General features: G+C 43.6%; 2 protein-coding genes across 9 annotated transcripts in view; one reads left to right on the plus strand and one right to left on the minus strand.

Annotated features, from left to right (window-relative positions):
• The first annotated feature begins 313 nt into the window (after positions 1-313).
• Positions 314-22,546, plus strand: CTNNB1 (catenin beta 1). Of its 3 annotated transcripts, none has more exons than XM_062617196.1 (16): positions 321-690; positions 14,018-14,075; positions 14,574-14,801; positions 14,939-15,192; positions 15,280-15,518; positions 15,609-15,810; positions 16,132-16,276; positions 16,774-16,877; positions 16,961-17,299; positions 17,557-17,715; positions 18,644-18,763; positions 18,916-19,066; positions 19,158-19,279; positions 20,461-20,521; positions 21,263-21,483; positions 21,770-22,546. In XM_062617196.1, the coding sequence occupies exons 2-15, from the start codon at positions 14,063-14,065 to the stop codon at positions 21,469-21,471; spliced, it is 2,346 nt and encodes a 781-aa protein (XP_062473180.1). In that variant the 5' UTR covers positions 321-690; positions 14,018-14,062; the 3' UTR covers positions 21,472-21,483; positions 21,770-22,546. The 3 variants fall into 3 exon arrangements, with proteins under 3 accessions (XP_062473182.1, XP_062473180.1, XP_062473181.1); XM_062617197.1 differs by lacking the exon at positions 321-690 and adding an exon at positions 8,573-8,591; XM_062617198.1 differs by lacking the exon at positions 21,263-21,483 and having other exon boundaries at positions 314-690.
• A 1,524-nt stretch (positions 22,547-24,070) lies between these two features.
• The window catches only part of ULK4 (unc-51 like kinase 4), a 198,949-nt gene continuing 196,861 nt past the window's right edge, over positions 24,071-26,158 (minus strand). For all 6 annotated transcript variants that reach the window (XM_062617176.1, XM_062617178.1, XM_062617175.1 and 3 more), the window contains one exon: positions 24,071-24,214. In XM_062617176.1, the coding sequence (XP_062473160.1) occupies positions 24,130-24,214 (85 nt within the window). In that variant the 3' untranslated portion in view covers positions 24,071-24,129. The remainder of the gene's footprint in view (positions 24,215-26,158) is intronic.

A 26,158-nucleotide genomic window follows, 5' to 3' on the forward strand; every position in this document is an offset into this window, starting at 1 on the left:
CGCAGCAACGAAACGCCAAGTTAAAAGGCTGGGGGGCAGGTCGGTTTCATGGTTGCCTTTCCCCTCCCCACCACCCTACAGCGGGACCCTGGGGTTAACCTCCTCAACTGCACCCCTTTCCCCTCCGCCTCTCCCCCACCCTCACACAACTTCGCTCCCAGCCGGGAACTCGGCTCCTTCTCCCCTACATCCGGAGCACGGAGCCTCCACCAGCCTTCCCCCACCCTCTCGCCCCTCACGCCGCCACCACAGCCTTCCCCCCGCCTCACGGCCGCTTTCCCGCCGCCGCCGCTGCTGCTCTCTGTCTCCCTCCGCCCTGGGAGCCGGGCACTATTTCTCCTCCCCCTGCCCTGTGCGCTGGGTGCCTGTGGAATGCTGCGCGCTGGGCCCGGCCGCGGCGGCAGGATACAGCCGAGTCCGGCGATCACTATAAGAACCTCCTTGTGAGCGACGCCATTTTAAGCCTCTCACTCGGTTCGGCGGTGGGAGCGGTAACGGCGCCCGGGTAGGGGAACTAACACGGTCGCCACCTGGGAGGCAGCGACGGGGGCACTGCTGCAAGCAAAGAGCCGAGCGAGGAGGAGGAGAAGGCGGCGGCACAAGGAAGGAAAGACGGACCAGACCGGGGTCGCCCGGGCGGCAGCAGAAGCCGGAGCCCGGGGAGACCCTGCGCTCTCTCCTCACTGCAACGTTAGTGCCGCTTTTTTTTTTCCAGCGGGAACTTGAGGCGAGCCCCAGCCGGGCTCCCTCTCCCTCAGCGGCCGCCGGTGTCCGGGAGCGGGCGCTACGTCCCGCGGCCGCTGTGGGGTGCAGGGTGTGCCCGGCGCTGAGGCGGGAAGGGCCGGGCAGGCGGGGGGCGCTGCCTGGGTGGGAGAAAGGCGAGAGAGGGGGGGTAAGGAAAGGGAAGGAGAAGAGAGCTCGTGTTTGGGGAGGTCCGGACAGCTGCGTGGCTGAAGGAGGCGGCAGCTGCAGCTTCCCGAGGTGTCTCTTGGGAAGCTTGTCCTGGGGCGAGGGGGTGGTTGCTGGGGGTCTGCAGGAGAAGGCGAGTCGCTGCCCCCCGGGTCGTCGCAGCCGAGGCCGCGGGACTTCCGTTGTCGTTCCCCTGTTCCTTTATCCTTTTTTTAAAGGCTAGGGGGAGGTACTGACTCGCCGGTGGGCTGCAGATTGCCGTTGGTGCTAGGAGAGGGGAAAGAGCGCAAGGGATGGGTTTGTTTGTACCGAATGCAATTAATCACGGTCACTGCAGTCAGCGGGTGATAACTAATCTGAAGCCTTGTGGGTTTTCGGTCTTAGTTGCTTGCATATTTGCTGGAAAGGTGGTGCTGCTTCTGAGTCTCTTAGAAATGGAGCTCCCTGGAGCTGGGAGCAATCAAATTAAGTTTTAACACCCGCGTTACCAGAGTCTTGTAGCGAATGACTGGGGGCTTGGGCAGTGTGGGGGCTCTCATGCTGCAAGGGGAAGCGCGTGCTGCTTTCCCTAGCTAGCTGGAGGGACGACGGCGGCTCCAACCTCCCAAAAGCACGCTTCTGAGGTGTAAGAAGCAAGTTGTTGTGACTTCCAGTACGATATGGGCACTTGTACTGACTGCCCGTGGAACAGAGAATTCCAGTTTAGTTCTGGTGGGTTTCTCCCCCACGGAAAGCTTAGTTGGTTTCTCTTGTGTATGACTAGCTGCTCCTGGAACAGCGAGGTTTAAGTCTAGCAAACCCTTAAATTTTTCCCTAGGTACGACTTGGTGTAGGACATCAGGCTGCTTTTTAAATCTTTTCCCAAAAAACATTTAGTAACCCCTTCTGGGAAGAAAGGGCAGGCCGGGAAGGTACTATGGGCAACTTGTACGACTTTAGGAATAGCAGCGTTGATCGTTGTAATCAGCTACTTCTTGATCTCTTTTCTCACGGAGTAGCCATTGTTCTGACACTCTGTATATTCCAGACATCTGTGGTCATCCCATCCCCCAAAGTATGCAAGTGGTGAATGGAAAGAGGCTGGGCTGGTATGCTGAGGTCGGTGGACGGAAATCAAAGAGGGGTTTTAGTAAAATGGGATCTTTATGTGCAGAGACTATAGTAACGGCAAAGATGAGAAAGCTACCTGAAAGAGTGTCAGGGTTTTCTTAATATTAATTTCAGACACACCAGTGAGCAACTTAATTGCAATTTTGCTTCTGAATGACAAAATGTACTACTGCAAGGCTTTAAAGCAGCATAAAGGGCAAAATCTGCTGGTGTTTATTGGGCCAAGTTACAATGTGAATGTCAGTAGCTGACAGTCCAGGAACCAGGAACCTTGCACCATTTATTAAAAGGTGCTGACAGCTGCAGGTATGTGGCTACTGTGTTGATTGCCTAATGGTTGGTACTGTTGGAAATGAGGCTACTTAAGTCTTCACGTGAGGCTTTAAGGCTCTCTAAATTCAGCCATTCAGGATGAAATCATATCAAGTGTCTTGGCATTTGGGCTTGTTCTAAAGTAATGTCATGTTTGCTTGGGTAATGGTTCAGATATTTTCTGTTTAGGTATAAGCTGATGTGTGGGAATGTTCGTGTTGGTCTGTATGGCTGAGCATTTCAAAGAGTCTAGGAGAGAAATAAGTAAAAACATGTTGATGGGAAGAACAATGCAATGCACAATAGCTTCTAAAAGCAAGGATTTAATATGAAGTAAAGCTTGATTGAAAAAGGCAGTTATTCAGATGTTCTGGTACAGCCTTAGTAAACCCAGCTTCTTTTTTCTTGCCAAAGCAATAAATAGGCTGGGTTACTTCCTTGATACATGGCTTACTATGAACACTAGTGTTTTGTTATAACTACATGATGTGTCAGTAACTGGCTTATCAAATCTTGACAATGAAACCTGGTTGCCCTTCAGACATACAGTTCCTTTGTGAAGCTGGTTTTGGTCTTCCTGGACTTAACATCCCAGAAAACTTGAGTTTAACTCTACAGAACACAGTTGTTCAGAAATTTAATTCAGACAAGTTGTCTTCTAAAGGTTTTCTAAACCACTCTTGCAGTATTTTGAGGGGTAGAAAAGGAAGTAGCAAGAATGGGGCAGGAAACGTGACTGTTGTGGACTTCAGTTTATGAAGTTTGAATGTGTGGTCTGAAACTCTTGGCTAAGGATGTTTCTGCAAAATATTGTCTAGTAGGCAAGACTAGTGTGCAAATACAGCAGTAATCTAAATCACTCATGTTAATTCATAGTTAAAGCTGGTAAGACAGGGGTTGTGGTGATCATGCAATTGCTTGCAGCAGAACTTGTTCTGTGACTTCGGTAGACTGCATACTGTGGCAGGAAAATTGGGATGGACCTTACTTACCTGGAACATCATACTTGATGAAGCCTGATAAGACTTCGTGAGAAACTCTGCAGGCAGCTGGGACTTGCTTTTGAGTCCTCACAGCACCACATTAACTTTGCAAAATTCTGTGAACTGCAGTTTTGCTGACTTTCTAGTTAAGCGTAGGAAGATTTGTTCTGGAGGTTTTTGGTGTTCTGCACCAACTGAATTGGTTAAACTTGCCAGCATAAGATAGTTTGACAGTGATTAACTTTTAATACCCTTTCTGCCACTTGACCCCAAAGTAAAATTTGCTGTAGGTCAGTGATGAGGCTTTAGTCCAAGAGGGTACTGTCTTAATATGCCAGTATTGCATGGCCTGTTTTGCCTCTTCTAAGACTAAGGGAGCCAGAATGTTTTTTTTGCTCTGGCAGGTAATGTAAAGGAGAGAACTAATGGAAGTCTGGCATATCTGTCTGTATGGAACACCAAATCGATAAGGTGAGCAGATGAAACCTGTACCTCAGTCTGCCCTTGTGAATCTGCTTACTGTGATTTAATGTGAAAACAAGTGTGACCCGTGCCTTGGGAAGTATGGGTGCAGATGTTGCTTTACAGCTTGAATTGCAGAAAAAAATTTTGCTAACATTCCAAGTTGCTTTAGGAAACAATGTACACTGGCTGTATTAGTATTGCAGAAGTTACTTGTGGTGTTACTTAATACTAAGTAAACTCGAGTCTTGCTTAAGGAATAAATTAATTCCTTTAAAGTTTGAAAGGGTTAATGTAGTATTCGAGGTTGCTGCTTTTAACAAATATGAGCTAGGTGGATCTTACTGGAGTTGGCAAATTACTGGCATGCACAGTGTGTTTGCTGGAACTAGCATTTCTAGGCTGACTTACTGTGCTAAATGGACTTGTATAAATCAGAAGTTTGCCAACTCTGCAGCAACTGTAGCAAGTAGTTTTGTATTGTCCTGGCAACAATTCAGGTGCCCTCCAGTGGCCAGAAATCTTGACATCCGAAAGGTGCTGATATATTTTGTTGTCTTGTCAGTTTGTCTTGATTAAAAGTTGAAAAAAACGTATCAGACTTGATTAGCATGTTCGTTGCTTAAACAGTACTTTTTTGAATGTCAGTATGTCTTATTTTAAATAGAGTTATTCTGACAGACAAGCAGAGACAGTCACTTTCAGATTCATAAGTATTTCATTAGTGTCAGTGCAATTATGACTAATCACTCCGGTTTCTTAGACCATGGAGATTAATGTTTAAAGCCCATGTACAGGGCTGGTGTTGTGGTTGCAGCCTAAGAAGAAACTAGATTATGATATGATACTTCCTGGTTTGAAAAGGGAGGTTGTTTGCTAAATTATTGCTATACTAGAGTGGAAATGAGTATTTTAACTTCTGCATAGACAGGAGGGAAAGATGCTTCTGTAATACAGTGGCTGTCAACCTTGTTAGTGATGTACACAATCATGAAAAATGACTGCAGAGCCATTAAGTATCTTTTTGACACTCTTAAGTAGGCAGGAAGCTTGAGGGATGGCAGTGGTTTGTTGCTGAACTTTATTAGTGTTAAATGAAATACAGTATAATGCTTAAGTTCTCATAGGCTATCTGTAAATAGTTATGATGGCAGCTTTTTTGTCTGCATAGTGTAGGTACCTAACTGTCCTGCAGATAAGATGTGGCAACTTGTTAACCTGTGATTAGAAAACTGCTCTTAAGGTTTTGCCCAGCCATGGAATACTCAAACATAATGAATCCTGCGTGAAACCCTGATTGGAAATGCTTGCTGGTGACCAGAAGATTTCAAAGTAAATCCACTGCTGAACAGAAGTGACTTAGTAACTGTTTTGAGGTTACTTGCATTAGTTGGTGGTGCTTGGTTCGTCAAAAAACACATGAGTAATTGGGCTGATAATCTTGTTGTGAATTTAACACCAGTTCATAAACTTGAAACTGTCATACCAGTCCTTTAATACTGACCTGCAAGGTGCTGTCAGATGATTGATAATGTGCATTATGTGGAGAAGATTATTACTTTTGTTCTCAAGATGGATGTGTAACCCCTCATTAGCAGTTGAGGAAGTTTCTTACATAACCTTAAATGTTACCGTCACTATCTCAGCAAAGAAGGATATGTAGGTACTTGGAGCCAGTCTTGCCTACTAATAAAGTGATAGATTTTCCTAGTGTTGCACTATGCTTACTAGTGAAAAGCTATCTTAAACCATTCCTTTCAAATATAACCTGATGATTTCTCTGTCGGCTTGAGTACGGCTGCTCATAGCTCTTAGAATCAACCAGAGACTTCTGTAGGGGACAGATACTTAGTGCAGAAAGTGCAGCTGTCTTTGAAAAGATCACTTTGCTTTGTTTGCAGATGTTGTTAGAACCTGTTTGCCCATGATTTTGAATATAAAGAATTGCGTTGACCCGCCCATTGCAACTCCTGAATCTTTCTGTAGGTAAAGAGGAGAGTAATTGGGCTGTGGATCTAAACACTTCCCTGACGTGACAAGATCCAGTGCTGTGATACTTCAGCTACTACAGTATAAGTATTCCTTTAAGAAGCAGAGTGTATGAGACTATGTGGAAAGGTGTGGTCTTTACATTGCAGAGTATGCCCAGCCACATGGCAGCCTTGGGCTCTGACCAGCATCAAACAAAATTCTCTAGGGCACTCCTGGTAGTTGTAAGAAATCACAGTGGTAGGTAACTGCTACTGAGCAGTTTCTGACACCTTTGTCCTATCAATACATGACTTCTCTAAAGTTTCTCTAAAAATCTCTCTCCTAGAGAGTAAGGTACTGTGCATCAAAGGTATTAGAGCATCTTCACATGATATTGCCAGCTTAATTTTTGAGGAGGCTTCCTGGCAGATTTTAAAGTTTGAAAGTTCATATCTTAGAGTGATCATGCCCAGGTAAACTTCATTACTTTTAGTAACTTAAATTATGTGCTTGTTCTGAATTCTCCTCCAGGTTCTCATAATTTTCTCTGTTAGTTATCGCAGGTATCTGTAGGCTGACCCTGGCTCTCAGACCAATGTTAACTGTTGCTTTATTGAAACTTCTAATGGGTTGTTTATAAAAGGGTGCTTAAAGGTTAGTACCTGTCAAGACCCTGACTAATTGCATGAGCTGTTAGTGCCGAAATGTGGTGTTCCTTGCTCAAAGGGCTGGGTTTCAGTGACACTCAGTGCCAGCAGCTTGAAAGTTCACCAAGTCCATTTCCAATACATTTTGTCACCTGAACTTTCTGCCAGTGACTGTTTCTCTTCAGTGATTAAAACTGCTGATGCTCTGGGTGGGGTTTTGTACATGGGGTGAGCAAAATGTGGAACTTACTGCACTTACAGTATAGCTTCGGCCACACTTGAAACTTGGAGTTAACAGAATTATCATGTGGCAAGCTGGCTAGGAAGTGTGATTCTTTGCTAGCCTGCTGCCCCTTTTGGGAGGGAGGGGAGGATGAAAAGGTGAGTGTCCTGTAATATTGGAGCACTCTGCTCCAGTCCTAAAGGAAGTGAAGTGTGGTAAAATATAGGCTTGCAGCCAAGTTCTAAGGTCCTTGTGGTTCTGCTCCTTCCCCTCTGCCATGTGTGTAGTTTTCTGACTTTGTAACCACAGTCTTCACTAGACGTTTTTTGAGGCATAAATCCTCTTTTACTATAGCTAACCCAGTGTTTAAGTCTAGTCAAGACTACCAGACGTCTGCAGTTCGGTTCCATTAAGCAATTGTAATCAACTTAGAGTAGTCTAGCAAGAACAGAAGTATCTGCACGCTGTTTGCTTTGGGTAATGAGCGTGTGAATAGAAACTCTACTCTGTGCTCTTAATTGGTGTTAGATTGCCAAGATGATGGAAAATAGACATGCATAAGGTTTTATATTTTGTGATGTGGCATCAAATCAACTCTTACAAAACTAATAAAAGCTAGTGTAGGGAAGCTCTTCTGCCTTTATGTTGTGGAAAAGATTTTTAGATCACTTCCAGGGCAGAAGCCAAAGGCAGAAAAAGCAGAACTACTGATGAAATGGCAAACTGGGATGTGTGAAGGAAAAAAGAAATGAAGTGGAACTGAAGCATCAAAAAATCAGTGGCTGAAAGCAGAGGCAACTTGTCATGAACATTGATGGATCTCTGTGTGTGCTGTCAAATGCTCCTCTTCCACTTTAATTCTGTGGATTATTTGAGCTAGTTTGTTGCCTCTTTCAGCACATATTAAAGATATTTAAAGCTTGGAAGTTGCAGCCTGTTAAGGTCAGTAAAGCGGATACTATTAGGGTTTCTTGATTTCCTAATGTTTTATAGGAGAGACAGATCGTAGACTTTCAGGTCTTATTATTAAGATATTTTAAAGAACAATTTAAGACTTATTCTGGGCCCAGAGTCAAGTTTACTGTGATGTGATCAGCTGAACCTAAAAGTATTGCTGTTTGCAAGGCATCTTCTAACTTTCTGCAGGCATCAGTAGAATGCGTTGCCTTGGATAAATTTGAGCTGGGTGGATTACATATGATACTGAGTTTATCACTGCAGTGAAGTATTCCTGCTTGGTGGTTGGAGGGAATAATGTGAAACAAATGCTGCCTGAGGAAATAACTAGAGCAGTTTTGTCAGGAGTTGAAGTTTAGGAATGAGCTTGTTCTGTTACAGTCTAGGATCAGTAAGCTGGTTTTCAGTATACATGTGCTGTGGCATGATAGGTTCGGATTATTGGTAACTCTTAGTTTTCAGTAGAACTACTGGAATAGTTGGGGTTGCTACACCTTGGCACAACACTTAAAATGTAGTAATGCTGCTGTCTCTTGCAGTGGTGTTTCTTCTAAGGTGGTAGTGAAGGCTGTACGTATTTTATCATGTAACCCAAAAGAAGATAGAAATGTTTTGGAGCTATGAAAACACATGATGTTTTTATCTTTAAGAGTTGGTGGTATTGTTTGACTCATTTCCTTTTCATGTTAACACTGCATAAGTTACTTCCATTTACTTAGGATGTCTTCAGATGGCCTGTGATAAGGTATCTTTACCCAGTATTAAGTATCAACTTGCTGAAAGCAGAAGGAAGCCTGACTTTAATGAGAAATGTAAAGTGTTATATTCTGATTCCTGGTGTAGATAAGGTAAACATTAAATTTACTGCTAAAATGTGGCTATTTACAGCCTTAAACCATTATTTGAGAACCAGTTCTCAATGAGTTTCATAGTAGTTTTTGTTCATCCAGGTTCTTAAACTGCTGGTGTGAGGAGGTATCTGAAAAATTGAATTTCTTAATCCAGAAGTCACTACTGGTGAGTGACTAATTTCACAACAATCAAGGTCCTCTAATGTTGCATATAACTTTAATTTCAAAATAACCTCCACTTACTGCATACAGCTGTTCCTTTCAGAGTGGACAAGATGACCGAGGACTGCAAATGCTGCTACTTTAGAATATGGGAATGCCGATCTGTATTTGGGATATGGAATGTATTAAAGGAAAACTTTTGTATTTAAACTTGTGTACAAGATGAAATATTTTCTAAATGCAGATTTTTAGATTGAAGCTCAGGCATGTTATTTATTTCTACTTTGAAATAAAGTGTCTTCTGAAATAAAGTATCTATGCAGGGAACCTCCATAGAAAAACCATCAACCCTAATTGTCATTCCTACAGCAAGCTTCCTTCCTTAAAACACACAACACCAAAACTGTACTTTCAGGATTTTTTGCCAATCCTGCAGAAGATTCTGATTAAAGGCCTCTAAAAGTACCTATACCCCTTCTCAACAGAAGCGAGGTAAAAATCCTCAAAGTTAAGTTTTATTTGGGCTATCTGGGAAGATGTGGGAGAAGAGGACTTTATCCTCATTTGGATAAGGAATAATAAGTTTACAGTAGATTTCTGGTGTTTAAAAGTTTCCTAAATTGAGACCTACAATGCAAAGGACAGTCCTTTTTAACTTCTGAGGTTATCTTTCTTTTCTTAATCCAAAATTAGAAATGTCCAAGTTAGAAACTGACTGCAAGTACCATGGATCATTACTTCCCACAAGTGCCATCCTTGTTTTCATCTGTGAATAGACAATCTATAAACCAGTTCTTACAGGTCACCTGTAACTTCTCCCTCCTTTGCTCCCTCTCGCATCTTAGCTGCTGTGTGTTCTTCAGCTTGACTGACTTCTCACTTTCTGCTAATCAGTTTAGTGCTATTCCTAATGAATGTTAACATGATTATTTCATTTGGGTCATGTCTTCATAAGACAAAGCAGAAGGTTTGTTGCAGGAATGCTTATAGCATGATACATATAGGTAGATTAGACCAGAAGATGCTTGAAGGAGACAGGGCACTCACTCATGCCTGAAAGAGCTTATATACCGTGAAAGCATCTTTGATGTTGCCATTATCAGTGTTGTCCTACTTAGATGATTCCTACTTCCCCCCCCCCCCCCCGCTTCCTTAAACAGATTAATAATGTCCAGGATAAGATCCCAGGGTTTTTTTTTTTTAAATCCTCAATCAAATGTGTTTCCTACATCCTTTACTTGAAAACTAAGGTTAATGATGAAACTTCTGCTACATTAAGTTCTTACGTACCTGTTCTTGGGTCATGGGAGTGAGTGCTGTAGTTACCTGGTGTTAATTAATTTTGGAACTGGTGTTTCCTGTAAAGCAGATAGTTGGGCAGCATCATTGGCAGGCAGCTGCCTGAAACAAGACCAGTTATAAAATTAGACCTAAAGAATGCTTTCAGTAACACCTTGGTAATAATTGAAGTAGCTTTGGAATACTTGGAGAAAAACTGTTTTCCAGTACATGTACTTCACTTGTATGTAGCTAATACATGTTTTTTAACTGCTGTAACTGTCACAAGAAGATGAAGATCTGCTTTTTCTATGTAAAAAAAAAAAAAATGGTTAATTTACAGATGCAGTTGCTTGGCCTGTCCTAGGTGGGATGTATCAAAACATGGTCAGTAGACATATTCACTTCAAATAGAAACAGTGGTTGGATGTATCAGCCTTGAATTCCCATACAAGGTTTAATAATAACATGCTGAGCTCAGTCAACAGATTTCTGAAAGACTTTCAAACTTCAAGTTTGACTTGCTTTATAAAGAAGAGGGGATCTGCTTATCAAATAAGTCAGGTAATCTAGGTCAATCTTAATGAAGATAATTCTTCAGATTTGAGAAATGTTACGGGCTCATTGACTTCCTTGGCATGTGCCTAACTCTTTTCCAAACTCAGAAGTTGATACCCAAGTTTTATTCATTATCAAAATACTCCTCTTTCAGTACTTTGAAAACCAAGAAATTTGCATTGTCTTCTGTAGTAACTTGAAACTTGGCTCATAAGCCTGCAAAGGTTGCAGAACTATTTTTCTCATTTTCCTGGAATTCACATGCAAGGTTGGGACTGATGGTACGCAGTACACTCTAATGGAATGTCTTGCATTGCACTTTGTATTGAGGAATTTGTGTGTGTATATATATATATATATGTATTAAAAGAAAAAAAAACAGCCCCCACTTAAATCCAGAGCTGATGGTGCATGCTAGTGGGTAGTGTCATGGAGGATGTTTTAAGAAGTTAATAGTTCCATAACTCCTGGCAGTACATTGGTATGAACTTCTTTATAACATGGCATTTACTAAAAATCAGACTTTACTTTAGAGTACCAGATAGTTTTTAAAAATAGTGGGGCTTACAGAAGCTTGCTGTCATGCTAAAGTATACAGAGTCCTTCTATCTCTTCCTGATGCTTAAGAGCTGTATCACTGACCTTGACGATGGAATGTCACTAGTCATGTGTACTCCAATAAATTTGAACAGGGGCTTGATTTAAATGAGCTGGTATATGCTCATGGCTGAAGACACAAGCTTAATTAGCCTAGCAAGGCTTTTTGTGTTGTTTCCACTGCCCCGCCTCCTCACACCCATCCTGTATGTACTGATCCAGTTTCTGTTGGGCAAATGAATAGCACAAGCATTTGTACCTAGTCTGGGGTTGTTGCTTTCTTTGTAAGTGTTAACTTTGTCAGTGACACATAGGAAAATAAAGTCAGCAGCTTTCCTGGACACAGTTCACCCCTTTGTAAAATGAGAAAGAAAATTATGGGAGAATGTTCAGCTACAGAAACCCTAAAACCAAACAGATCATACCCTTTTTCACTGGGTACCTTTGGTCTGCAGTTATTTTGAACTCTTAGGATTAAAACCATTTTTTCCCATTTAAATAAAAAGATGCTACCTAGAATTGCTGAGCATGGTTATGTATGAAATGTAGATGAGGATGTTAGAGATTTTCAGGTGCAGCCAGCAGGCTTATCTAATGTCAGCATTTCAAAGACTGAGCATCTGAGTGATAATGCAGTTCTGAACACTGAATCAGTATTTGTCATTGCCATTTTGTAGATGTTCCTCAGCTCTGGTTTGGAATAGTGTTGCATTTCAGTGGCTAGTGTGGTCTGCTGGATTGTATCTAATGGTACAGCTCTTCTTCTGGTCTCTTCAGGCTGCTGAAATTGAAACAACCATTTCAAGAGTGCAGTTGCTGTAAGCCAGCTGCATTCGTCTGTGCAGAATTCAACAGTGGAAGGAAAGTCTGAATGTTATTCTCAAGCCCTGTATTGCATATTTGAATCTGAGGTGGTAGTATCTCAAAGCATGGTCAAGCTCCTGACTGGTTCATCTGCCAGTATGTTAAGTTCAGAACTAGTTTGGTGATAATTTTTTATTAACAGCCTCATGATAGGAAGAGACAGGAAACGTTACAATAAAAATAGATCTTTTGTGGTAAGCATGTTGTAAATTGCATATAGCGTCTGTATCTTGCCCAGTTTTCTATGGCATATGTCGCATGTGCCTTACAGCGAGGACTACAGGAAGTGAAGGATAAAAATTCTAGTGCTGTTCCACTGCTTTCTGTTTGGAAGGTGTTAATGGGGCTGACAGAGTAACGCATGAGACCTGCAGGGAGCCATCAAGCTTTTGTATCGGCATTTCTTCCGCCTTAGGTACTCAGAAGAACTTTTGTATTAATGGTGAACTGACAGCATGACTTAGTTTCTCCTTCCCCTTACCACTGCTGCTCCAAAATGTTGGAAGAATCAGTGTTCAAGGGACTGGAAAAAAACGGTTGTATTGTCAGTGCATCTTCCATGCAAATTACGAGTAGACTGAGTTGGCCAGTCTCTTCCAGGTGGTGGAATAGGACTCGTTTAGGGACTTGTGCATTAGCAAACGCATAGCAGGGTACTTCCTGTATGGTTGTTACGTCTTAAATCAGCTCAGTGCTGCTCACCTGCTGCAGATGCAGATCTGTTGTCCATTTAAAAAGAGCCAGGGAAGGGTTGCTGCCAAAAGTTGTGGGAGTGCAGAGTCAGGACAAACAGCACTGGCATTTGTGGAGCAGAGTAATGAGATTGCTCAGGAGCTGCTGGAGTATCCTGTAGCTGGCTCGGGGACAGTGAAATAAAAGCTCGCCTCAGAGTTGCCTAACCTATTCAGTGAGACTTAAAACTACAGGCCTGTCTTCTGTTTAATTCTGATTTTCTAAAAGGTACTCCTGAAGGAAACTGGGAAATCTGTCTTCACACAAATAGTGTCAAATGGACTTTGTTCTTCTGACACACAGTACTGCAAACATGTCCTTTAAAGAGATTAGCGGCTTGCCTTTACTTCATTGTCTAGGAATGTTTTGATCAGCATAGCTCTAACACCTAAGGGCACATTGAAAGGTGATTGCTGGAAGAGATGGTTTTGCTCACTGCACTAGTTACCACTACAAATGTTTCTGCTTGGCTAGCTCCCAGAATAGGCTGTCACCAGCTCTGTCTGTGTTGAAAATGGTGTTGGACTGGGGTAAGGGGAGCAAATGAAATAAAAGTGACAGCTTTGAGTGACCTGTTGTGAAGCTGTAGCCTCGAATTTCTCTTTCTGGGTTAGTGAAGAAACAGCTACAGATTTATAGTACATATACTTCCTTACTGTTTGATATCAAATGCAGTTGCATACTGGTGATTTTGATCATATTTCAGCCTCCTGCCCCCAGTTATCTTGGCTTTCTGTGCAAAAAAGCCCCACCAGACAACTGAGTTTGGTGACTTCATGTGTGCACCTAAAGGAGAGCATTTGTTTACAAGACAGGTTCAATTTTCAGTTGAACTTCAAGGAAGACTGTTTTGGGTAGAAAGAAACTTGTCTTCTTGTGGTACAGCAAAGAAGTGAAGGAGGAGGTACAATTATAACTCTTTAGGTAGTTTTTGTACCCCTGAAATAATACCAGCTTGTCTTAAATGGTCACTTCAGCTTTCCACATGAAAATCCATGTTGTAGCTCTGTATCAGTTTTTCTAGTATCTTAAGAATAGTTGTCTTTGAGGGAAGTAACATTTAGCCCTTGTCTTTGCAGCATGTCCAAGCTGTGGAATTTAATGTCTGGACTTCATGCAAGGATAGAGGAGTGAAAAATGGCTCAATCATGATCAGTCTTCAGTTCTTTTTCTCTTAAGAATTTATCTTACATGTAGTCTGCCAGAAAAAGTCTGTGTGAAACATTTCATTCTTTTGCATCCCTGTCCATGGGGGTTTGCTAATTAGCACTGTAGTAATGAAATGGCAAGATAGGTGAAGTCTTACAGGTGAAGAGTTTGCAATTCTGGTGTTCTAATAGGAAATTCTGTCTTACTAGCTCTGATTAGTGTTTAATAAGTTCTAACCTTGCTCTTTTTCAGGGTCTCTGAAAGGTAGCAGGAAAGAGTTCTGGGAGCACAAGGAACATGGCAACCCAAGGTATATAATGCATTACAATTTCTATTACTAGAATCTAGCAGTTCTAATAAAGAGCAGTTAAACGGTCTCCTTACTCCACTTTTTAAACTTCTATTTAAGCCACTTGGATTGAATAATAATGTCTGTTCTACTGCAGTAATTAGTATCTTACACAGGAAATCAAACCTGCAGATAAGTTTGTCGCTGTAAGCTTTTCAGGTCCCTTAAGTACAGTTAAGTACATAATCACAGTATGTGGAAAAGGGGACCTTTAAGCAGTAGACTAAGAATGTTGCAGTAGCAGTGATTGCTCTGTCTGTTAGTTGGGTTTATAGGCATCTCTACTTGTTTGATACAGAATCTCAGTTAAAAACTGCTGTCTCAACTTGCAGAGTTGAACTTGCTGAGTTGAAGTAGTTGTTTATGGGAGTTTATTTTCATTTAAAGTCCATGTCATCTCTTGAAAGATTGCTGGAGTAATTAAACTAAGCTTAATGGTTCAACAATGATTTCTTACAGCTGACTTGATGGAGTTGGATATGGCAATGGAGCCAGACAGAAAAGCAGCAGTCAGTCATTGGCAGCAACAGTCATATCTGGACTCTGGTATCCATTCCGGTGCCACAACAACTGCTCCCTCCTTGAGTGGCAAGGGAAATCCTGAAGAGGAAGATGTGGACACAACACAAGTGCTGTACGAGTGGGAGCAAGGATTCTCTCAGTCCTTTACCCAGGAGCAGGTTGCTGGTAAGGCCTTTTCTCTTACACTGGTTTGTTTAGACACACAGCTTAAAAATACAGAAACCTAAGTACTGAATTACTACCAGTCTAGAAGATGAGCTCTTTATTCTGAGTTTGAGGTAATGACTTACCTTGGTTTTCAGATATTGATGGCCAGTATGCAATGACTAGAGCTCAGAGAGTTCGTGCAGCTATGTTCCCTGAAACACTGGATGAAGGAATGCAAATCCCATCCACGCAGTTTGATGCTGCTCATCCAACTAACGTGCAACGCCTGGCTGAGCCATCCCAGATGTTAAAACATGCTGTTGTTAATTTGATAAACTACCAAGACGATGCTGAACTTGCAACTCGTGCGATCCCAGAACTGACCAAACTGTTGAATGATGAGGACCAGGTAAGCATTTTCTTCACCTCAGTGTAGCTCGTTTGGGGGGCTTCTCCAATGCCTTTAAAACAATGTTTTCTTCAAATATTTCTGCAGGTGGTGGTGAACAAGGCTGCGGTTATGGTTCATCAGTTATCCAAAAAGGAAGCGTCTCGCCATGCTATTATGAGATCTCCTCAAATGGTATCTGCTATCGTACGTACCATGCAAAACACAAATGATGTGGAAACAGCTCGTTGTACTGCAGGTACACTACACAACCTCTCACATCATCGGGAAGGCTTGTTGGCAATCTTCAAATCGGGAGGCATTCCTGCTTTGGTTAAAATGCTTGGGTATGTAGACTGCTAATGCTACGGTACATGTGTTTTTCAGTTGGTACTGGTAGCCGCAGGTATTCACAAGGGGTTTTTTTCCTTCTCTAGGTCCCCAGTAGACTCGGTGCTGTTTTATGCCATTACAACCCTTCACAATCTCCTGTTGCATCAGGAAGGAGCCAAAATGGCTGTTCGTCTGGCTGGTGGGCTGCAGAAAATGGTTGCCTTGCTCAACAAGACAAACGTCAAGTTCTTGGCCATCACAACGGACTGCCTTCAGATCTTAGCTTATGGCAATCAGGAAAGTAAGGTGAGTGCCTCTGTTACTGAAGCACTTTGAACGAGCAAGCTTGCTGTGAATGGCCCAGCAATTCCTCCTTATTCTGAACCTTCAGCCACGCTCAGCTTTTGCCAGTCAGTCCTGAACTTGCAAGAGGTGAAGGGTGCAGGAATTGCTTTGCAGAAATGCAGTCATGCTTATAGCGGGACTGTGAAACTTGCAGACCACACAAGCAGATGGGAAGTTTCTTGCACCCACCTGTAACCTCCAGTGGGTGTAAGCCAGTGACAATTACTACCTGCTGAGTGGCACAGGAAGTGACAGATAAATGTAATTTTTGCTGTCTTTCAGCTGATTATTCTGGCAAGCGGTGGACCGCAGGCTCTAGTAAACATAATGAGGACCTATACTTATGAGAAGCTATTGTGGACCACTAGTAGGGTGCTGAAAGTGCTGTCAGTTTGCTCCAGCAACAAACCTGCTATTGTTGAGGCTGGTAAGTACCTTGTAACCACGGTAACTTCAAGAGCTATACAGTACTTCAGGATCGGTACATTCCGTATAAGGGTGGAAGCTGCTAGCATCAAAGATTGAACTGGGATCTTTCCTTTACTCCATAACTAGTTTTGGAGGCCTTCAGTGTCCAGAAGTATAAAAGCAGTCTGTTTTAAGTAAGTCTGCTATGTTTTTAGCTGGGTGCTGAGCATTGTCATGTTAGAATGTACATGTTAGAATATTGTACATGTTAGAATACATGTACATTTAACAGGCCCAGTGTCATGCTCTTGACATGAATCTCGGGGTTTTTTTTTTCCTATGGGATGAAGTGTTAGGGCTTAGCTGTATTAGGATACTAATGCTGAGAAAGATCCAGAAGCTTGTGAGACATGCACTTGAACGTCAACAGAGAGAAGAACCCAAGTGTTAACAAGATGAGGATCTGAGTATGGTGTCAGACCTGAGTAATGCTGTCAAATCTGTGCCATCTTCTAGGTGGGATGCAAGCTCTGGGACTCCACCTCACAGATCCAAGCCAGCGCCTCGTCCAGAACTGTCTCTGGACTCTGAGAAATCTGTCAGATGCTGCAACAAAGCAGGTACATGGCTTTCTTCTAAGGGATCAAAAGCCAATGTAGCAGAAGAGGAGAGAGACTAAATTTTGCTTCCTTCTGTTTTGCAGGAGGGCATGGAAGGCCTTCTAGGAACTCTTGTTCAGCTTTTAGGATCAGATGATATCAATGTTGTGACTTGTGCTGCTGGCATCCTTTCTAACCTTACCTGCAACAATTACAAGAACAAGATGATGGTTTGCCAGGTTGGTGGCATTGAGGCTCTTGTGCGCACAGTTCTTCGGGCTGGAGACAGGGAAGACATCACAGAACCTGCTATTTGTGCGCTCCGTCACCTCACCAGCAGACATCAAGAAGCTGAGATGGCTCAAAACGCAGTGCGTCTCCATTATGGGCTCCCAGTGGTGGTTAAACTGTTGCACCCGCCGTCACACTGGCCTTTGATCAAGGTAAAATGATGGGTTAACAGCATCCAGCACTGAAAACTGATGCTTTTTAAGATGTAATTTTAACTGTGTGAAGTACTTTGTTTACAAGGTGTTGAGGAATGTAATTTGTCTGATGGGGAAAGTTGCTTCAATTGAGTAACTTTGCATTTTGTCCTGGAGATTTAAGTGTTTGGGGCCAAGAGATGAATAAAAGAAATTGCTAAAGGCAAGCGCACTCACCACACTCTTTCATTCCCCATCCCCTTTCTTATCTGCAGGCTACTGTTGGTTTGATCCGCAATCTGGCACTCTGTCCTGCAAACCATGCCCCACTGCGTGAACAGGGTGCTATTCCAAGGCTAGTTCAGCTGCTGGTTAGAGCACATCAAGATACCCAGCGACGTACTTCAATGGGTGGAACACAACAGCAGTTCGTGGTAAGTGCCCACCACTAGCTGAAGTTACATTAGCGTTGCCTTTAAAACTCCTCATTTGTCAGCGTGCCTCAGCCATGTATTGTTTAGTCTAAACAGCTGTTGTAATTTGCTCTGTTTCATGTTACTCTCTTGGTGTGCTGATAATTCTGTCTCAACAGACCTGAAGTTTTTGTTAAATAAATAAGAATGCCAAAACCTTGGTTCTTATTTCACTAAGAACCCCTTGAGCATTTAGTTCTGAATGCTGTAGGTCACAGAAACACTGGGTTTGCCTACTCTGGCAAGGCAAATAGTTCTGTACTAGGAAACCAGAACTGCCTCATCATACATTCTCATAAGAATGGGTTTAAGAATGTTATCACAGCTTATTGTGTATTTTCAAGGGTGCTTAGAGCTGTAAAAGTACTGAGAAGTTGTACAGGCTCCATACTTCTTACCTGTTTAGGTAGCAGCAAGACCAGTCTTGATATTCCCCCCCATTAAACACATTAATAAAGGGGAAATTGCCTTAGCGTGGGCAAATGGAAGCAGGAGTGTAGTTAATACTTGCAGAGGCAGGAAGGGGCCTCTTTGTTACTGATAACCACTATTTCAAAACTACCCAGCTAATCCATCTTGGGGAAGAAGAGCCAGTGTTGTCAGACCTGAAGGTCGCGGTGAACTCAAGTAAAACTGAGAACACCAGGAGGAGTTCCACTGAGATGCTTCACTTAATTCAGTTGGGTAAACTAGGCCAACTCCTAGCAGGGGTGTTAAGCTTGAAGGCCAGCAGCAGATAGTGGATATAAGGCCCGTTGGAGAAACGGGGTGTGTGCAGGGGACAAGCTTGGTTCATTTGTTGGCAGGCTGATCAGCTTTTTGACAGTCATTTTATAAGATCTCATGCAATATCTCAACTTCAAATAATGCCTTTTCTTTCCCTGATTAGGAGGGCGTGCGTATGGAAGAAATTGTTGAGGGCTGCACTGGAGCTCTGCATATTCTTGCACGTGATGTTCATAACCGAATCGTAATCAGGGGTCTAAATACCATTCCATTATTTGTGCAGGTAAGAGCAAGCTCAAGATAATGCTATTGTATATACTAGGAGAATGAGTAATACAGCTCTTGTGCTTCCTGGGTAGAACTGCTAAACCTGAATGTGCTGAAGTGCTCATTTCAAGTAGAATTGCTAAAGAAACCCTCGTGTTTTGGTTGCAGTTGCTGTACTCTCCCATTGAGAATATCCAGAGAGTAGCTGCCGGTGTACTTTGTGAACTGGCTCAAGACAAGGAAGCAGCTGAAGCAATCGAAGCTGAAGGTGCAACTGCCCCTTTAACAGAACTGCTTCATTCTAGGAATGAGGGTGTTGGTAAGTGAACTTAAAAGACAGATTTCAAACCTGTGTTAGAACAGTTGCTGGAAGAGTTGACCTCTGCTAAAATCACTCTTCCTTCCGATAGCGACATACGCAGCTGCAGTGCTGTTCAGAATGTCTGAGGACAAACCGCAAGACTATAAGAAGAGACTTTCAGTTGAATTGACAAGCTCTCTGTTCAGGACTGAGCCAATGGCTTGGAATGAGGTGAGTTGTGTTTTCTGTATTAATGGTTCCTTAGGGAGACTTTACTTCCAAGTCCTCCCTCTTTCCAGTAGTGACGTGTAGATGCCATCAGTGATACAGGCCCAGCTTTACATTTGGTTGTATCATCGTTACTTTGTGTGCTCAGATTCAGTGAACCTGTGACAAGCATCCTTAGAGCTGCTTCTTCCCTTGCAGATAGGAGGAGTCCATTCTTTACTGCTGCTAAAGTGTGTAATTCTCATTATGTTTGTTAGTGTGCCAGGCTGTACATGAGAATTTTGTACATTTCTGTGCTGTTTACCAGAACCTAGTGAACTCTGAATGCAGAGATGGAGGCATGAGTAATATGAGGGAAGCATAAAGGTAAAACATATCCTGTGAAAGCTGTGTCAAGGAAACAGTGTTGGAGTATAATCTTGGTGGGGGCATGCAGTTTGTGTCTTTTCTTAGAATTGAGCTTTCAGAATTGAATATGTTTGCAGGCTGATTATCACACATTGCTTTTCTTTAGCTTTAAGGGCTGTACAGTGAATTGAGACTGAAAGCAGGCATTGTGGATGAAGTTGAGGGAAGGTTTTGCTAAGTCTCTGTCTCATCCCCAGATTGTTAAGATTCAGGAGCCTAGCAAGTCTTAGCTTGTCTGTATTTACTAAATTAAGGACAGGAGCCCTTGTTTTGTACTATTTCAGTGCTTATTTTTCTGTTTTTCTAAAATCTGTATTTACCACAGTAATGTGAAAAAGAAAAGGAAAAAAGCTAAAATGGATTATCTCTTGGAGTTACACAATTGTGCCACAGACAGGCACTTCTGTAATTGGGCAAACTGGGAGCGGTTCCTTCAGCACTCTTAGGTGGTCTCTTGCTGGCTGGGGAATCTCTGAACAGCTGACTTGCAGGAGCTTACAGGTGTACCCGAGGAGGTGTTCCTAGACCTGCCCCATCTTTATTCCCAAACAGAACCCTCCTTCCAGCGATCAAGGGATTTCTGTATCTAAATAGATGTGGATGCTTAGATAAAAAGGCGTATCATGGTCACAAAAGTATCCTACTGCAGTGCTTGCTGCAGAAGAGTTGCTAAGGAGGGATCTGGAGCAAGCTTCAGAACTTCTTAAACTCGGAATCAGTAGTTCTGGCCCAAAGACCACACGTTAAAACTCTTGTAACTTTTTGTGTGCATCTAGACGGCAGATCTTGGACTAGATATTGGTGCCCAGGGAGAACCTCTTGGATACCGCCCAGATGGTATGTCTCTTCTGTTCCTCTTGAATGAACTTAAGTTGGATGAAGTCAGTTTGTAAGTTTTAAAGGAGAACTGCAAATGGGTGAAGAGTGAATTACTCTTCAGTAAGGTACTGCAAACTGACAGGCTGATGGGGAACTGCCAGTTCAAATAACCAGTTCCTGCAGCACCATTTGGCAGCACTGAAACGGGAGCCATGTGAACGTGCAAAACTAGTGTCTCTTGCCTGAGTCCTGTGGGAGCGTCTCCCACTGAGCTGTGTTGTTTCCAGAAATCTTTTACAGTCTTTACAAATGGACTTGACAATACCAATAGTGCAGTTTTTCTTTAAAACAAAAAAGCTGGTATTGAATGTATTAGTCTGAACGCAAGCCTGTCCCTAAGGATTCTAAGCTATTTTTGACTAGCCTTTCAGAAGCAAGTCTACAGTCTTGGAGCCTGGTTTTGCTGCAGTATTGTTGAATTGTAGTATTGTTGATTGTGCAGACTAATGGCTTGGCTGGAAACCTGCTCGTGCTTTTGACTGCAGTGTGCTTTGTCTGCAGGATCTTACTGGAAGGCTGTTTCGAACAATGAAATAGCCATTAAGGGCAGGCAACAGATTGTGTTGAACTTGGCTGAACTAGAAAAAGAATTAGATGGCTACAAAAATCTTCTCACACACTGATACTTGCAGCTTCCGATGCATCTAACATCTGTTAACATTATGCTTTTTTTCCCTCTGCCACCTTTAACTTTCTTAGATCCTAGCTACCGTTCTTTCCACTCGGGCGGATACGGTCAGGATGCCTTGGGTATGGACCCTATGATGGAACATGAAATGGGTGGCCACCACCCTGGTGCTGACTACCCAGTTGATGGTCTGCCAGATCTTGGCCATGCCCAGGACCTTATGGATGGGCTGCCTCCAGGTGACAGTAATCAGTTGGCCTGGTTCGATACTGACCTGTAAATCATCCTTTAGGTAAGAAGCTCCAACCTTGAATTTCAAAAACAAAACAGAGACAAACCCATGCCTGGACTGAGGACTTGGTTGGCAGGGAGGGATTGGCTCGATTGGGTCCCACTGTGCCACAGTAGTGAATAAACGCTCTGGAAACACGCAACCAGAACACTCCAGACTGACTTCTGCTGTCAAGTGTGGAAGTAATTAACTGTTAATGTCTTGTGCACCGGCTTCACGCACTCTTACTGTGTTAAAGCAGTTCTTTGCTCAGGAACGCTGACCCCTGTGTTTTTTCTCTTTGCAGCTGTATCATCTGAATGAACTTGCATTGATTGGCCTGTAGAGTTGCTGAGAGGGCTCGAGGGGTGGGCTAGTATCTCAGAAAGTGCCTGACACACTAACCAAGCTGAGTTTCCTATGGGAACAGTTGAAGTAAACTTTTTGTTCTGGTCCTTTTTGGTCGAGGAGTAATAATACAAATGGATTTTGGGAGTGATTCAAGAACCGAAGAATGCACAAGAATGAATTGCAAGATGGAATTTATCAAACCCTAGCCTTGCTTGTTAAAAATCTATTATTTTTTTTAAATCTCTGTAATGGTACTGACCTTGCTTGCTTTGGAAGTAGCCTTTCTTTTTGCAGTAATTGTTGTTAGGTTTTTTTAAAGTCTCTCGTAGTATTAAGTTATAGTGAATATGCTACAGCAGTTTCTAATTTTTAAGGATTGAGTAAAGGTGTAGAACACTAATTCATAATCGCTCTAACTGTATTCTGAATAAAGTGTAACATTGTGTAGCCTTTTTGTATAAAAACAAACTAGACAAATAGAAATGGTCCAATTAGTTTCCTTTTTAATATGCTTAAAATAAGCAGGTGGATCTATTTCATGTTTTTGATCAAAAACTTTATCTGGGATATGTCTGGGTAGGGGCCAGTAAGAACTGTTTATTTGGAACCTTGTATTGGACAGTTTACCAGTTGCCTTTTATCCCAAAGTTATTGTAGCCTGCTGTGATACAGATGCTTCATGAGAAAAATGCAGTTATAAAATGGTTCAAAATTAAAGTAAACTTTTAATTCACTCTGTGTCAAATTATTTCAGGTCATAGAGTGTATTTGTGTGGTCACAAGTTTCCTGCACAACACCTTCAGGACTTCAGAGGAAGATGCCAGAACTGTTTACCCTACTAAGGAGTAATTAACCACACTTAGAGCCCCATGTCCTGCTAAGACAGTGTTCATCCCTGTGCCCTGCTGCCACTTGACCTGTGACCACCTGCCACATCTGGCATGTTCCCTCAGCCAGCTGTGAGGCAGCAGCTTGCTTCCTGCCTGGCCCACCAGCCCCACGCTCTGGTTCTTCAGAAGGTGAGAAAACTGCATTTACTTGGCTCTCCTCAGAGGAGCCTTCACTTACCATAGGCTGGGGCAGGAACTTAAACCCATTTTCAGAGGTCCTTGCCTGTGTGTAACCGATTTCTCTTGTGGCAGCAGGGAATGTGGTTCTGGAACCACTAATTCACCTCTGCACATCTGTACAGGGCAGCAGTTTGCTGGTGGAAGGTCAGAGGGGCTCTTGGCCATGCTTAGCATCCCAGGTTCCTGAGAGCTGGACAAAGCTACACAATGGACTGTCCCCTCTTGCAGAGCAAAGGCCCTGCAGCTGCAGAGGGACAAGTCTCACCCAGTTAGCTTGGTTTCTCTTGGCCACACTCACACTGGACAACCATTACTGTAAAACACTTCACCAAGTAATAGGCACCATTTACTTTCCCAATTTCTAGTAACTCCAGCTCTAATCCCAGGTAAGAACAATTCCTGTCAACCAGACACTGCAAAATCAGTTGCTTACCTAGGGCTGCTCACCTCCGTGTACTCCACAGAACTGGCTGTCCAAGAGCAGGATTGTAGAAGCAATGCTCTGTAAGGCATCTGTGTTGGGGAGGTGTGGCAGGAACAGGGAGGTGCTGCTTGGAAAGTGGAATGTTAAGGAAGAAGGGGATGGTAGTACCAGTTTTAGCCATGCTCTGCTTGTTCAGGGTACGTTCTTAGCACTGGAACTGCTCTCTCTCAAGGACCTTCCAGAGTGCCAGCTTTTGCTGTCAGGCTCGTCCTCACCTATTTCCAAGCCAGAGCTCCAATCAGGAGCTGAGGATACCATTCCACCAGTGCAGCTTAAGCTGTGTAGTGCCAGGCAGCAGAGGGGGGACGAGTCTCCCAGTAAAACCCCATGCTACGGGGTAAAAAACTGATCAAAATCACACCACATACATAACCCATGCGCACATCCTCTGTGCATGCAGTGACCCCTTGAGATGACAGCCGAGGCAGTCACTTGGTCCACAAGATACAAGGAACATTTCCAACAGCAGCTTAAAACAGTGAAACGCTTCATGTCTGTATTGTGAAACTGCATATTTAATTAACACTTCAAACTGGCTGTCAAATACCTGCGCTACATCATGTAATGCCAACAAAGTAAAGCAGGAACCAAGAATTCATCCATACAGGGGTTTAAAGACCAACCAACCCCCCTGAAACCTCCCAAACTCACACATGTGCCTGCACACAGCCACACCTGAGCTTGCTGTGTTAGTTGGGGGTGTTCCTGCAGCACTGGTGCTCAGCATCACACACAACTTGTGTGTCTCAGGCACAGCCGGGTTACTTGGTAGTCTTGATGCTCTCATGTCCCACCATCCTCAGAATTTCAAATGCCAAGGAAGCCACAGCAACATCAGCGTGAGAGCTGGGAATTAAAACCATTAACACCAGTTAGACATCTCTGGGGGGGGAACCTTGTTCAAATCCCACATTTGCCTTTACCCTGGACAATTCCTACTGACCATCAACTGTTCTCTGTACCCTGCACTACCTCCCAACCATGGAGCCTGCCCTGTGGCAAATGTGGTGTGAAGATGAATTTCAGCTCAAAGGCACAGTGACTGCTACCTCACCCGATTGCTCTGTACAAAGCCAACATCGTTTATTGTGACCCCATGAATGTGCACACAGACGCTTCCAGCTGGACAGAAACAAAGATGTGTTTTCACACACACATCCAGCAACTACTCCCCCCCCATCCCCTCCAGCTCTGCAGGTCTCAGACTGACTGGTGGGGCCCTTTGCTTCCTCACCAAAGTTTTCATTATTATACGTATTTCACCTCATTTTCCTGTCTGGAAACACATGTTTTTTCTGGCATTGGAACAGAGGCTCTCACACATTACTGCTGGTCCACAGGAACAAGTCTCTAGGCTACCATCCTTCACCTTTAGCTTAGAAAGGCCGCTATCAGATCAACCTGCAACTTCCTTGGTTGCTGCTAATGACAAGTACCTACGGACACTCCATGCTTTGGGGAATGCAGAGCTAGCCAGGAAGTCCAAATGCTCACTCCACGCTGTGTAAGCTGCTCTTAATGAGCAGCAATTTAGACCAGGAAACGTGGTTATCTGAAACAAATTCACCCTGGCAACTGCCTTCGCTGAGCAATAAATGGCTACGATCCCACGTTTCACAGTGTGGCTTCGGTTCCACGTAGCTGCTGAAGCAGAACAGGCTGGTTGTGTGTCACTCGTAGAACTGCCTGCTCTCATGAGAGGGTGTTATCACGACAGAGACCGGCAGCAGGAGAGCACCCACAGCAGCTCACAGCCCCAGCAGTGCCCCTCTGCTGGCTCCTGACCGCTTGGCTGGCGTCCTCCTCCTGCCATGCAGGCAGAGTGAGGCGTAAGAAACCTGCCTGATGGAGTGAGCACAAAGGCTCCTCAACCACTTCACCCCAGTGATAGGATGTCTGAGCCTTGGGAGCACAGCTTAGATCCAGGATCTCTAAAACACTTCCAGTTCTGCATGGGATACAGAGAGGCTTCTTAACCGAGTTCAAAGCACAAGTGAGGAGACCAAGTTTATTAGGTCACAAGGAATACTCCAGGGAAGATGGCAGAATATCCATAGCCTCCCTAAACAACAGCTAAACCTGATAAAGTTTGCTAATCCCAGCCGCCTTCCATCTGCCTGTTGCCAGTTTGTCCACACCTGAGTCCATTACAGCCCCAAGATCCAGGCTGAATCCCTCTGTTTCCTCTGGAGGCAAAGGGGCAGGGACATGTGCTCCCTAAAGAAGGGGAGGAGGGGAAAATAAATCTCTGAGCTCCTGGGGGCTCCCCTGCTGCTGCTGCAGCGTGGGAGCTGGGCACAGCCGAGGAACTTGGCTTACCCTCATGTACAATAGGATCCTGGAATCCCAGACTGGTTTGTTTTGGAAAGGACCTTAAAGCTCATCCAGTTCCAAGCCCCTGTGTCCAACCTGGCCTTGAACACTGCCAGGGATGGGGCAGCCACAGCTTCTCTGGGCACCCTGTGCCAGCGCCTCAGCACCCTCACAGGGAAGAACTTCTGCCTTAGATCTAACCTGAACTTCCCCTGTTTCAGTTTGAACCCATCACCCCTTGTCCTATCGCTACAGTCCCTGATGAAGAGTATCAGTTGTCATTGGCATCAGCTAGAATTCGGTCTACTGGGCATCCTGTCTCAAATAAGAGTGCTCTTTATTTGGGGTTCTGCAGTATGTGGTTTCCTGTTTCTCTATAGGCAACAGACAATGAGGAGAAGCCAGGAAAGCAGAGCCAGAGAAATGCTAAAAACCAGTGAAACCCTAAAGGAGAACCCCCTGTGCTTCCTCACTGTC

This window comes from Pezoporus occidentalis, unplaced genomic scaffold (assembly GCF_034315485.1).
Source record: "Pezoporus occidentalis ecotype Australia unplaced genomic scaffold, CSIRO_AGI_Poc_V1 ctg193, whole genome shotgun sequence".
Classification (NCBI taxonomy): Eukaryota; Metazoa; Chordata; class Aves; order Psittaciformes; family Psittacidae; genus Pezoporus; species Pezoporus occidentalis.

Excerpts from the sequence above, each read along its gene's own strand:
- CTNNB1 (XM_062617196.1), top strand. Across the intron at positions 15,519-15,608 it reads GCTTTGGTTAAAATGCTTGG|GTCCCCAGTAGACTCGGTGC; the intron begins GTATGTAGACTG and ends TTCCTTCTCTAG. Across the intron at positions 16,878-16,960 it reads CAGATGCTGCAACAAAGCAG|GAGGGCATGGAAGGCCTTCT; the intron begins GTACATGGCTTT and ends TCTGTTTTGCAG.